Genomic DNA, 13,754 nt, shown 5'->3' with positions numbered 1-13,754 from the left:
TTTAAAGTGATAATTAGTATTCATAATCTTAGTTCTAAATTAGTTTTAAATTCAGTTTTAATCCATTTTAAATCTTAGACTAATGTTAAATTAGATTTATAAAGTTAATTAGTTATTCAATAATGACTTGTTTTGATTGTTCTTGTTTTAAAAATGATAGTATAATGATTCAAGGCTAAAACCTCCATTAGAGGGGTTTGAAGAAGCCTTGATGAAACTTAATTGTTGTTAGCATAAAATAGTTCGTAATATTCAATTCCATTATAGAAAGTAATTAGTTCACCATGAGAATGGGGTTGATTGTTTCACATACTAGTTGTTAGTTGGTAAAGATTATCATGAACAATTAGGGATTATAAACACCCAATTGTTATACGAAAGCATTGCAATTCGGATTACGACATTTCTTTGTTAGTTTATTAAGTCGAATCAAAGTGGAATCAAATTCCCCTAATTCATTATCATATTGTCAATTTAGTATTTCCGTAGTTGAATTATCGTATCTTGATTAGTTGAATTACCATTGTAGTATTATTTTCATCGTTACTCTCATTGACTTTGATAGACTGATTATCGTAGTTGACATTGAATTCTAAAGAATTAGGAGTAGAACGAATTCTCTACTCCACTTATTGCAATAGCATCGAGAGTAGATAACTTTGATATATAAGCACGAATAAACTTTAGTTTTACTTACCTTGTCGTAATTGTATTCGTAGGTGAAACTATTGTTTTTACCTGTTATCATACAACTTCAAATACTCCAAAAGAAAATTACTTTTCATGCATAATTCAACTTCAAAAGAAAATTACTTTATATCATACAACTATTGTTGATATAACACATTACTTTTCATGCATAATTCAACTTCAAAAGAAAATTACTTAAAAATTATTATGGTATAAAATATATAGAAATGAAATAAACCACTTGTGAGTTGGTATATTTCTTTGACCACTTCCACGTCCGTGTCAATACAGATTTTACCCTGTTTACTTCCTATATAGAAACACATAATAGGGCTGCAAATGTTGTTAAACAATTAAATTTGTAAAAACAAGAAGTTGGAAAATAATAAAATAAAATAACTTAAATGTGGTTGAACAATTGGAAATAGCGTCGAGACTCGAGGACCGGCCCAAACCTTCATACAAAATGGCCCAGTGGTATAACATCAGTTGGGCTTGAAATAATAAAATTTGAGGACAAGGTCGGGCTTAAATTAAAACCATTCATGCCCGAGACTAAAGTCCCGGTCTAAAAGTTACATTTTGGGCTAATTTTAAGCACACTAGCCCATTAAATAAAACTTATATCAACCCAAAATGTATGAATGATGCTAGTGTGCTTAAAATTAGACTGAAGAGACCCCAAAATAAAACGTCTGCGTAATTTCACTAATTTGAGACTGAAGAGAGCCAAGAGGGGGTTCATCAATTATTGGAGTGAGAGACAGAGATTTAAGGGTGGGGTTATAAAAATAAGAAAACTGTTTATAAAGGGATTGGTTACGCAGTTGGGCAATGCAAAAGACTTTCACTGTTGGTGAAAAAAGAAGAAGATTGAACCCTATAATCCTATATATATATATATATATATATATATATATATATTAACTTCCAAAATATAAGATGTACATTGGTACATGTACAATGTGATCGAGCCCTCGGGCCAAATTTACTCCTGAACATTTACAAAATAGACATGATAACGCTACGCAATGTACCATATCATAAAGGTTTGTTGCTCAAAATAATGTACGTCTGATTGATTCGCCTAAAACCCAGTGTTATTTGGGATATCAGGATTTCCATTGTTAAAACCGTGACGCCTATCCCAACCAGGGAATGAATTAATCAATCTCAATACTTTTGTTTGAGTATCTGATTTCCCAGTCAAAGTTTCAGCTGACAGTTCAATTTCTGTTACCGGAATCGTCTGTGGATGCTCTGAAGTATAAGTTCTAAACTCCCCATTTGAAGATACCAGTACCGCAATATCCCTTGCTTCGCCCGATTTTGGATCTTTATGCGATGGACGAACAGGAACAGTATTGAAGTAGGAACCAAGAGTCTTAATCCTATTCCAAAAACTGGTGTCCACATGCAATGTTGTTCCAAGTTGAGGAACAGAATGGCGTCGAAGTTTTCTTAATGGACGAACAATGTAAAGTATAACCATAATTGTAGAAGTAAGTACGGTGACCAGAAAGAGACCCCAAAAGTTATCAAGACCCAACCTTTGGTTATCTGTGCCTGTGTCGCAATCCTTACACTGAGAGGCTTGAGAGCTAGATGACTTGAACCAAAAGTTGTCCAATTTGTTTAATGTCCCATCTTCTGACAATTTTAGAAAGGCTTCAGAAAAGTGTTTGGCCATGGGAGAGCCTTTTGGAAAAGCCTGAAAAATATTCAAAAGGCAAAAAATTTAGTAGTCAATAACGAATCAAGACCAATAACAATAGTATCAATCATAAGACTGCATGTTTAGAAAAAGGTTCAAATGTGTTTCTTACTGTAATAATTTTTCCTACAAAAATTAATAACAAAAAACCTTATTGATGGAGTTCAAATTAGCTTTTGATTAATTAGAACTATAAAGTTTTGGATTTATCAAGTGACAATTACAATGGAAATCTGATCTGCGTAAACAACACTAAAATGGTGATAATCTACATCATCAGCTGAAATAAAAAAACTAAACGTTCCTAAATATGGGAATTCTAGCTAGAGGTGGCATTATTTAGTCTTCTTGAGGTTTAGGTGAGTATAATTTATAATATGATAGCTTTAGAGATTACTTACAAAGCCAAAGCCTCCAAATCTGTGTGCGTCATCCGTAACCTGATATTCCTTGCCGTACCTTGAAATGAAGACTCTTTCATACGGAAGCTCAAGTAAGGCAGCTTTGATTTTTCCACTTTTGAACTCATCTAGATAATCAAATTCGTTCATGACATTTCTGATGTTGTTTGGATGAAAACCAAGAACATCTTCTGCATATTTTCTTACGAATGACTCACCATCACAGCCAATTGGTGAGTTACTCCGCCTTAAGGTTGCAATGTCTGATATTGTTGGTTCAAGACGTTGCACTGTGAGCATGGATGTGAGACTGGCTGTATAGCTAGCTGTCACCACTAAGACTACGAAAAGCCAGACTACCATCACAACTCGAGCAAAGTTGTTACGCAAATACTCTCCTGTAAAATAAATCAATAAACCATAAGTTATATTAGGGAGCGTATGCCAAATTAACATAACACATATATCCTTGGGGAGGCGCTAGCTCAAGTGCTCAAAGACCTGGAGGACATGGAAACTTTTCGTGATAAATTACATCTATATGGATCACCAAATGGTGGGTCGTGACACACTGACGCCAAACAAAATTTCTTATCAGGCGGTTCCATGCTTTGCAAAAGTTGTAACTTACGTGTTGAAAATTAGTGTATATTATAATTAAGGATTTCACATTTTCACTAGTTTTCCGCTGTCAGATCCATTTGGCAAAGAAAGAAACAGCTATTAAAATTTTGACGCCAAGTTTATTTAGCATTAGAAAAACATGATATCCAGTTCATTAGCATAAAAGAAAAATGCTAAATGTCGTTGATGCCTAATCCTGACAAACACAAATCATAACCAGGCCAATGACGATATCCGACCAGTTAGTTACTTACACTATGTTTGTGTTTGTAGATGAACTTACTGTGTGCAAAGAATAAAGTGGAGAATGTAAACCACAATGCAGTGCTAAGTTGATTCTTCCATGGACCTGTAAAGTCTGGATTTGATCTGCGTTCCAAAAACCATAACACGAACATTGTGTAAATAAAGACAAAGCTGATTGCAAGCCACATTGTCGAGTTGAATGGCTTCGTAAACAACCATACTTTCTCTTTGGATTTCACAGGGACTACCATTGTTAGCGCGGATTCCACGTAAGGCTGAGTAAAATCCACATAGTTGGATCGATTTGCCAAGATTGTAAAATCACCAACCACTGCATCCACGGACTTGCAATAATAAACAGTTTTGGACTACAGTCAGATGTTGACAAGTACCTTAATTATCAGATTCAAATTGCAAGAGAAATGAAATGCATGACAAAAACAATTACAATAGAGACAAACTTCAAGAGTCTCCAGTGGGACCAAAAAGTGGATCATTGTTCAGCAAACGGAACGTTATTAAAGGCACATGAAGATACGGTGACCTAAACGCCTTAGAAACTCGAGGGTTTTAGGGGCGAAATTTCGAATCAGAAGATGACCAACATTGTTCATTCTATTTTGATGGCTTTGGATTAACTGTAAGTCTGTCACTATTTAGGCGATAAAAATACGAATTGATTGCTACTTGCTAGTTCAAGTAAGGAGATCAAAGATTATTAATAATTACCTTATTATAGACCATTTCAATTAGTTCATCGTACTTCCCATCAATGGGCTTAAAACTGTGTGGTAGACCATAGTAGAGACGTTCTCTGGCCTTATTGAACACATCGATACAGAAACCTGTGGGATCTTCTCCATCTTCATTCACCTGCACAAATTTCTCAAATGTAGCCTTTGAGGGTATACCAATAACCATTGGATTTGCATCACTTGGCATCACCCATCCAAGAGGCGGCCTTGATAATAGGCCCCCTGGCCAATAAACACGATTACCCAATACTTGCATGACCGCACCAACTGTGTTCTTCACTTGAACCATTTTGTCAATAACATTATCTGAAAATCCATACTCCGCGGACCAAGATTTTAGCACAATGTACTTCTTCCCCAGCACGTTTACAACCTCATAAGTCGTGGAGCGAGATAGTTCACCATTTGTGAATTTGATTTGTCCACTTAAGCCACTGAAGTTGCTAGATAAGATGTTCTCTAGCAAGGTAGTCCTATTGCTTGATTTCTCTAAGGCAAATGCAAGAGTGGAAAGTGTATCATATGAACGGAGAGCGTATATTTGAGGTTCATAGTTGTCTTCCTGAGGGTACATTGATTGAAAAAGATTCCGAAATTTTCTAGAGAAGTTTTGTATTGATGGGTTAGTTTCGGAGAAAGGGGTTCTGATTCCTATAACACCTTCCATAGAGAACATAACTGATGAGTTAACCGTGTTAAATTGGTTTGTGATCGAGTCTGCTGTGATCCACACTGAATCTCTTCCCATGAGACCGCTATCTTTTGCTTGTGTAATTATCTGGGTGGCTAGTTCTAACGAAGACCCAACAATGATGAAGACCCTTGATTGCTTGTCATATAGTTTCTCAAGTTCTTCTCGGATGAAAGATTTTGGATCAGACAGAGAAGACAAAGGTGGGAAAGCTGCCGAGTGCTCAATCTCTGCGCCTACAGTTTTCAATGCATCTGAAAGAAGTGTCAGGGTTCCTGAACAAGTAGTACCATAACCGTCGTCCTCATAGATTCCAATGACTCTACGCCATCCGTAAGATCCCACAATGGATGCAACACATTGCATTTGTAGGGTATCATTGTTGGTCAACCTCACCAAGAAAGGCCATCTCACCGATGTTAATGGAGGGGTGATTGAAGGTGCAGCGAAGGAAAGGATGGGGACTTGTGCTCGATTTGCAAGTTCAGCAACTAATACTGCCTCCTGCCATGTCTCCATGCCGATAATTGCGTTAACTTTCGTCTTTTTGATAAGGTCTTCAGCTGCAACCAAAACTGAGTACTCAGATTATGATATTATGATATGACACATATCACTCCAGCACAAATACTTCATAAATTATCTTTCCTTTTTGTAAGGTCGCCAAGGAATAAAGGAGGTGCAAATGGGAAGCACAAAGGGTAAGAAAAACAATCCCAAAATAAATACTCTTACTTCCTTTAATTTTATAACGGTTGAAGATGTCCCTGGATCGGTGTATATAACGGTTGTAGACGTTGAAGGAGACTAAGTACTTTGAGGAGAAGAAAAACAACACTAACAAGTGTACATTTAATTTCTAACTTATCTCATTTAAAATACCACAGTTTAAATCATTAGACTTTAATACCCTATTATGGTCGTTATTTCACTTACTTCCAAAACTACCTTTATTATATTTATTATATTTGACATTTCCATCTTCCTTGATTACTCGTCCTTCCCAATGGCCCAACTCCAATTTGATTCCACAATACAATCCATCACAATTCAAATCCCATAACCTCAATAACAATAACATACCCAACCTTAAGTAAACCCAATAATACTCAATTTCAACCTCTAAATACTCAATTCCTCTGATTATTAGTCCAAAACAAATTGGATTGAGTGAGTTTTGATTAAAAATTATAATCTTATATTCCGAGAGAGCTCAAAGGGGTTACAATATAGTTTGAACAATTTACCAAGGGATTATTTCAAATTTTTGGTACTCGAGTTATAATCTTGTATAAATATGGTAGTAATATTAGCAAAAATAGAGTATGAGAGTAATCGAGGAAAAAAATAATAGGAGCAATTTTGGAATTAAGTGAAACATCAATCATAATGAGTATTTAAGTCTAATAATTTAAACAATAAAGGGTTTAATCTAAACGAGTACATACTTTACTTTGGGGGTTTAGTGTAATTAACCATTTTTATTATTTAGTTTTCAAGCATGAAAACTTGATATGGACTTTGTTTTCCTCAGTAAAAATATATTACCTGCCATATATGCTTGGAGAGGATTTCCACCCGTATCACGTACATGGAGCACTAACTTGTGCTTGTTGCTCGACGCATTATTAATGGTTTGAATTGCAATTTCAATGGATACTTTCTCTTCTTTACCAATACGAGAACTGACATCAATGATGACTCCAATGTTTGTGATATCATCTTGTGCTGAAATAAATGGGACTGCATGGAATAGAAACGTGAAGAAACTGATCAGGAACAAAAGGTAGAGTGGAGTGGTTGTAGCAGGAGCATACATGGAGAGATTATGAGAGAAGTTTGAAAACATTAGTAGACATTTTAGTAGCTTAAATAAGATTACTAATAAGTTAAAAGTCTTCTTTTCGGTACATTTTAATTTAATTTGGTTAGTTGAACACTTGAAATTTGACATTTAGTCCTTAGACTTTAGAGTGAATTTCTTGGTTATTTACTGCTCGTCATACATATACATTAAGAAATCAGTATTTCCTGCACATTTCAAGTTCTCAACGTAACATGAATTCATGACAAAACTCATCCTATTATATAACAAGATTTACGTCGTGATATAAGAATCTACATATTTAATATGCCCTATGGGACTCAGTCGGCATGTACAAAACATTCATTAATTATCAATGTCAACTTTTCTAGTTGGACATGGTTTACATGAGATGATGGAACATTCTACGAAAGTGCAGTATGGCACCCAAGTTAAGACAAAAGCGTACATGAAAGTGGGACAAAATTTTGGTAGACTAATTGCATTGAAATACACCCGTGGTCTCAATCCAAACCAATAGAGTGAAGGAGGCTCAAAAGAGACTTATTGGGGTTTACTGAAAGAGGATGAGAAAGGAAGATTGATGGAACTTTCTTCTTAAAAAGGAAATTTGCGGAAAATGTCTTCTCTATTTTTCTGAAAGAGAGAAGAGTCGGGAGACAGTATGCAGATGCATGATTTTCATGGGGGAAGAGAACGAAAATTTTGGGTTTTTACTTCTTGTTAACATGCCTGATGTCTATCTTGAAAAAAAAACGTATGGGTAGGCACTCGGCGGCAATGGTAGGCCTAAAAGATTGTCTTAACTTTACTTGACATGGGCTAAAATAAAAAAAAAAAAAAAAAATAATAATAATAATAATAATAATAATAATAAATAAATAAATAATCGAGGACCCAGTGGAGTCAACTAGTATGGTAATAATAGGCATTCTTTTAAGTTGGATGGCGTTACAAGGTACTTAAAACACTTAGCAAGCTTTGGGAATGGAAGAAGGTAACATCAAATATTTGCATTCTTTGTTGGCATGATGTGGAGGATGAGGAGCACCTTTTTTTGGATGCGATTCACGGTCAAAGCTTTGGGTATATTTACGCGGGAAGTTGAATTGGAATGGGTGATCATAAAACAAAAAGGGAAGGGGATAAAGCAAGATGCACTAAAGCTTGTATGGAATGGAATGATCTATTGGGTTTGGCGAGAACGAAATCAATTTTTAAAAACAAGCAAAAAAGCTAAATCGATCGATTTTCAATGATGCGAGAACCAAATTGATTTCATTTGCGAGCCAAGATGGAACCAGGAAGTGAGTTACAAGCAATGAACGAGATCACGGAGAGTGAATATAGAAGAAAACGATTCCACGAAATGTAGATGGCGTGGATGGCACTTTACAAGGGACTTTGGAGGATGGGGGTAATTTAACCGATAAGGGGAGGTTTTGGCGGCAAGGAAAGGTAAGAGTATTCCGATGAAAAGGAAGTTACAAGCAAAAGGGGAAAAAGGGCTGGAAATGACTAGCAACAAGCAAGGTGTCCTATTCGAAGGGTAGTTCCAACAAGCTGTGGTGTCCTATTTTGGCGGGCAAGAAAGCTTGTTAGAAATATTGAAAGTCCGGTAGGCAGCTCGAAAAATTTAAACTTCTTCATGTGTACCGAGAAGCAAACAAATGGCGGATGCTTTAGCTAAAATGTACCCAATGTAAGGAAGATTGATATAATTCCTAGTTCTTTTAGGAGGATATTAGGAAAATTGTATATGAGGATGCTATAGGCATGGAATATGTGAGATTGTAACAAGCTACCTTTTAGGGGACCTCGTTAAAAACCCCGCTTGCCTACCAAAAAAAATAAATAAATAAATAAATAAATAATAATAATAATAATAATAATAATAATAATAATAATAATAATAATAAATAATAATAATAATTTCATTGGGCTTATTAAGCATTTTAGACCCAAACACATCTATTTGACCAAATTAGAAAAAGCAAGAGCAACAGTAAGTTTGTGTGCAGTTAACATTATGACGTTGTTGTACAAGTATTAGTGAGGGTGGTAAAAGGAAGGTACTAAGAGCATTCCCAATGCAAGTCATTATTTTTCCCCTCTTTTCACCTCTATGTAGGCAGTATTTTTCCTTTTTTCCACTGTTTTGGTGAAAAGCAAGGTGAAGCTACTCAATGCAAAAGTGAATATTAATCTCGGATGGGATGTTAGATTCCATCCACGAAAAATCGAAAAAATCGAAAAAAACAAACATCGGAATGAAACAAAAAAAAAAAAAAAAATCATGTGAGACGGATCGGAATAAAACATTCCATCCTAAAAAAAAACACACGAGACGGAATCCAACATCCCGTTCGAAGTTCACAACTTAGCCACTATCTCGGTTGAAGGTTTTATCTTCATTTTGACTTGGGAAAATAGTCACATTAGTATTCACCTTTGCATTGGGCAAATGTTTTGAACCATTTGGAGGTGAATAAAGTCACAAACCCACCATAATGACTTGCATTGGGAATGCTCTAATGAGATTATGAGAATGGCGGGCTTGGAGCATTACACTTCTGAGGATCAGGTCGAGCCCAAAGTGTTGAGTCCAATGCATATGCAGCGATGACTTTTTGCTACTTGTTCGCCTGTTTTAACTTTCATTTGCTTCTCTTCACTCGCTCACTTCTAGCTGATAACAACATTAGACCGAGTTAACATAGGTTAGTAATTGTTTATGCCTGTTCCTTTACTGGGTGCGCTTATTTTTACTCTGTAAAGAAAACTCTTCGTGTAGTGGACTTTTATTTTTCCAATTTTATCCTCATTGCTTTCTTCTATTTACAGCCTCTTATATTGCATCTAAGATTGTAAAATATGATATTTAGTAAGGATACAGATGTTATTAAAATTTAATTCTTTAAGTTTCAAGTCAACAATTTCTGCTGGGCTTTTTTTGGATAGTAAGGTACGCTAGTATACATAATGGGGAGGGGTTCTATGGACATATTTTAGCTTAACACGTAAACAAACTCAAAATCGTTAGGGCATTTATAAGTTTTGGATTAGGCTATTTTTTTGTAGATATGATATCCTAACTATTCTAAACATTGTCACAAATAATAATCAAAAAATCAAAAAATTCCAAACTTGTCAAATGTAGTTAACAATTTACAAAATTTGGCTAATTGTAGACCGTTCATTTTCACCATTTTTGATACTATATTTGGCAAGTTTATAGAACTTTTATTTTTTTGATTATTTGTGACAATGTTAGTTAGGAAATCATATACACAAAAAATTAGCCTAATCTAAAACTTATAAATGCCCTAACGATTTTGAGTTTGTTTACGTGTTAAGATAAGATATGTCCCATGAACCCCTCCCATGCATAATACATTTGAACAAAGTAAGAAAACGAAAGAAGATTCTCAAAGTTTCCGGACAAGTTGGGCATGACTTAAAACCAATGGGCTCAAAGACCTGTTTCTATTTTGTTCCAAGAGATCGGTATTATCGAGCAACATAGAATAAAATAATCAAGTGAGCGGAGCAAACGTTTTTGGGAGGGTGGGGTTATGTGGGACAAAAGGTAGTTTGGTAGGTTTCTGTCTATTTGTCCTCACCTATCCCTCCCTCTCCCTCCTTCCTTCCCTCTCCTTCTCCCTCTCAACCAAACCCTAACTCTCTCTCTCTCTCCTCACCCACAAACCCATCTCCCCCTCTCTCTTCTCCACCTTCCGCTCACGCCCCCACTACTTAGCAGTTATCTAATAATAAATCTGTTTTTAGATTGTTTTTGTTACTTATTGCTCCAACTTCACACACACACACTTGGTTGGTTTGTTGGTCTTCTCATCACTCTCCTTATTTTCTAACTTTGTTTTCTCCGAAATGGCATCTCTCGCGAACTCATTCATTACTGCTACAAACACTCCATCTATATATATATATATATATATATATATATATATATATATATATATATATATATATATATATATATATATATATATATATCGGGCGGCTAGGTAGACAGCAGAATTTCGGACAACATCCAAACAGCAAAATATTGGCCGTTGGATCAAAATTAATCAGATCCAGATTAAAAAACGATATTTTGAAATTTGCTTCACAAAATACGATATTTCACCTCACAAAATACGAAATTACAAAGGGTTTGGGTTTCAAAATTTCATCCCAACAAACAATAAACTACGATCACGAGGGTTTTGAATTCTCCAAATTCATACAAACTTAACAAACAACAAATCATCAACAAAATCAAAACTACGAAAAACCCAAAATACGAAATTACGAAAGGTTTGGGTTTCCTCTGACTCGCTCTTTCTCTCACCTATTCCTCTCTCCAAAATCATCTCGCTCATACTTCGTGCTTGATTCTTAATTTATCTGGTAAGAATTTCTCGTTTTTAGTTCGATTAGTTCGAAATTTGTGATGGGTTTCATTTTGTTTTTTTATTGCGATTTCAAAATAGAAAATAGAAAATTTGTTTGGACACTTTGCTGATCCTTCCATTAGATTACTTATTTATTGAAATGGATATTGTGCTTATGTTGTCAAGAAAAGAGATGTTATTTTTATGACAATCACATATGTAGTTTAATTTGATCTTCCGCTCCCTTCAATCATATCTGGCAGAGTGTAACACTTGGTGATGATGAAGCGAGGAAAAGGAATTTTAGTGTAAAGATTGAATTTTTATTTATTTTATCTTATAATCTTGGGTGTTTATTTGTAGTTTATATTCTAATTGAATGTGTGTAATGAAATGGGTAGTTTATATTCTAATTGAACTTAAGAGTGCTTTTATGGCAACTCTTAGTACATGAGAGTGTTCACTTAATTGTTTTCTGATTTAACCCACTTGCATTGTTTGATTGCAATAAGTTTGCAAGAATTCGATCTTTACCTATTCATATCAATAAGCTATGAGGGCTATGAAAGAATAGATGTTTAGGGTTATCCAAGTATAAGAAATCTGACTCACTTAATGTGAGTCCTTGTTTAAATTGTTTTTCACCAAGTATGGCTTTGCTTGTTACCTATGTTGCTTAGTTTTTTTTATAAGTTTTTCTAAGAGTATATATTGGTAGTGGAATCGTGGGAAGTTTGAGTGTAAACACATTAACATACGTTTTACCTTAGTGTTTTTTTTATTAATTGTTTTTACATTTGATTAATTTTTTTTTATCTCTTTAATAAATAGTGAAATTCTATCAAGAAATGGGGTGCCCAATATGTGGAAGTGTATTGTTGAAGAGAATTTCAAGAACATCAGCGAATCCTGGATGTTGTTTCATCATATGCGAGAAACATTCAGATCATCTTCCGAGGGAAATGAGATGTATTTTCTTCAAGTGGAATGATAACGAGGACAATTATGGAAGCTGTTCGTCGTCGAATATCGAATCAAATTATTGTTTTGCTACTCCAGCTTCAACTGAGAGTCCGGTTTCTACTTACGCAAGGAGGATAACGACTTATTCAGAGATTAATTTTATCGGCATTCGTATAATATTTAAATTTTTGTTAGTTTGTCTTATCTTAGTGGTTATGTGTTTGATTAATTATCTAGTTAAGGTGTTATTCTCCTAGTTAAGGTGGTTATGTGTAGATTGGGCAAAGAGCATTTTTTAATGCCTTAGCTGAGAAGGTAAAGTTTGCAATGGTTCTCATTGTATTTTTTATTTCTAGAATTTATATTTCATTCGTTACATTCGCCTCTTGGTTACATGCAGGAAAACATCCAAGATTTCGTCAGTTGATCGTAGAATTTGCTAAGGTTTGCATTTATGCTATGCCATTTTTTTTCAATTTAACTTGAAGCTGGGCATTTCGTTTGTAGTGTACCCTGAAACCCTTTTTCGTTTGTTTGTAAGTTAGCCTTATTTGTAAACTTAAAACTGCACCTGCCAATATTACTTGAAATCAGATTAGGAATTTTACCTTATGGTGTTTCAGTTTTATTACCTTACTTGAAATATTGTTTCAATTTTATTAACAACAAGTTATTGACTTGCTATCGTTTATTATTGTTATTGTTATCGTTATCGTTATTATTATTTTTGTTATTATTAGTATTGTTATTATTCTTATTGCTATTTTCTGTGTTGTTGGCAGTTAGGAATGATGATGAATTGGGGATAAAGGTGCTTAGTTTTGCTGGGGTGGGTAACTATTGCTGGGGTAACTGTGTTGTTTTTAGTGGTTGGATAAAGGTGCTTGGCATGGAAAGGCTAAAAGCAGAGTTGCAAGCACGCGGATTGAAATGTGGGGGTACTTTGCCAGAGCGTGCTGCCAGGCTCTTCCTGCTCAAGATTACTCCTTTAGAGATGCTGCCTAAGTTAGCAAAGAAATAAATGGAATCTTTCTCTTTGGTCTGTACTAAATGGAGAAAAGAACCAATGCTGCTTAAATTGTTTGTACTTTTGGAAACTCTGTTCACCACTTAAATTGTACTGCAATTATGTATCTATGCTCTTGAGCTCCTCGATACTGAGCAAAATTAAGAATTGAGAGAATTACTCGACCTTTTGTGACCATCATCTTTTCATGTATAAAAACACTTGCATTTCTTGTGAATTAGTTTGTTGGTATGCCCCCAGTATATTTTTTTCTTAATTATATGGTTGACCGAGCTTCTTGTGAATTTGTGATAGATGATATTGGGTGTTGGTTAATATCAAGGGAGTTCATCTATGATATTGGGTATTGAGCTTCTTGCATTTATGATATCAGGGGAGTTCATCTTGGCTAGGCGCCAAAAGGAATTGGCCTACTCTTAAA

At 34.9% G+C, this 13,754-nt stretch overlaps 1 protein-coding gene across 1 annotated transcript; it reads right to left on the bottom strand.

Moving 5' to 3' along the window:
• Nucleotides 1-1,563: 1,563 nt before the first annotated feature.
• LOC147519277 (glutamate receptor 2.7-like) lies at nucleotides 1,564-6,981 on the bottom strand. The gene is made up of 5 exons (XM_086590931.1): nucleotides 6,670-6,981; nucleotides 4,405-5,684; nucleotides 3,713-4,019; nucleotides 2,806-3,203; nucleotides 1,564-2,401 (listed from the first exon to the last, which is right to left on the bottom strand). The coding sequence occupies exons 1-5, from the start codon at nucleotides 6,968-6,970 to the stop codon at nucleotides 1,778-1,780; spliced, it is 2,910 nt and encodes a 969-aa protein (XP_086447057.1). The 5' UTR covers nucleotides 6,971-6,981; the 3' UTR covers nucleotides 1,564-1,777.
• Nucleotides 6,982-13,754: the final 6,773 nt, after the last annotated feature.

The sequence above is a fragment of the Coptis chinensis genome, chromosome 2 (assembly GCF_015680905.1).
Source record: "Coptis chinensis isolate HL-2020 chromosome 2, ASM1568090v1, whole genome shotgun sequence".
Lineage (NCBI taxonomy): Eukaryota > Viridiplantae > Streptophyta > Magnoliopsida > Ranunculales > Ranunculaceae > Coptis > Coptis chinensis.
This window is presented reverse-complemented; position numbering and strand designations above follow the sequence as displayed.

Bases quoted from the DNA above. Each gene is read 5' to 3' on its own strand.
- LOC147519277 (XM_086590931.1), bottom strand. From the start codon at position 6,970: ATGTTTTCAAACTTCTCTCATAATCTCTCCATGTATGCTCCTGCTACA. The intron at 4,020-4,404 runs GTAATTATTAAT...TATTATTGCAAG, and splicing joins TTGAAATGGTCTATAATAAG to TCCGTGGATGCAGTGGTTGG. The intron at 3,204-3,712 runs GTAAGTTCATCT...TTTATTTTACAG, and splicing joins CACTTTATTCTTTGCACACA to GAGAGTATTTGCGTAACAAC.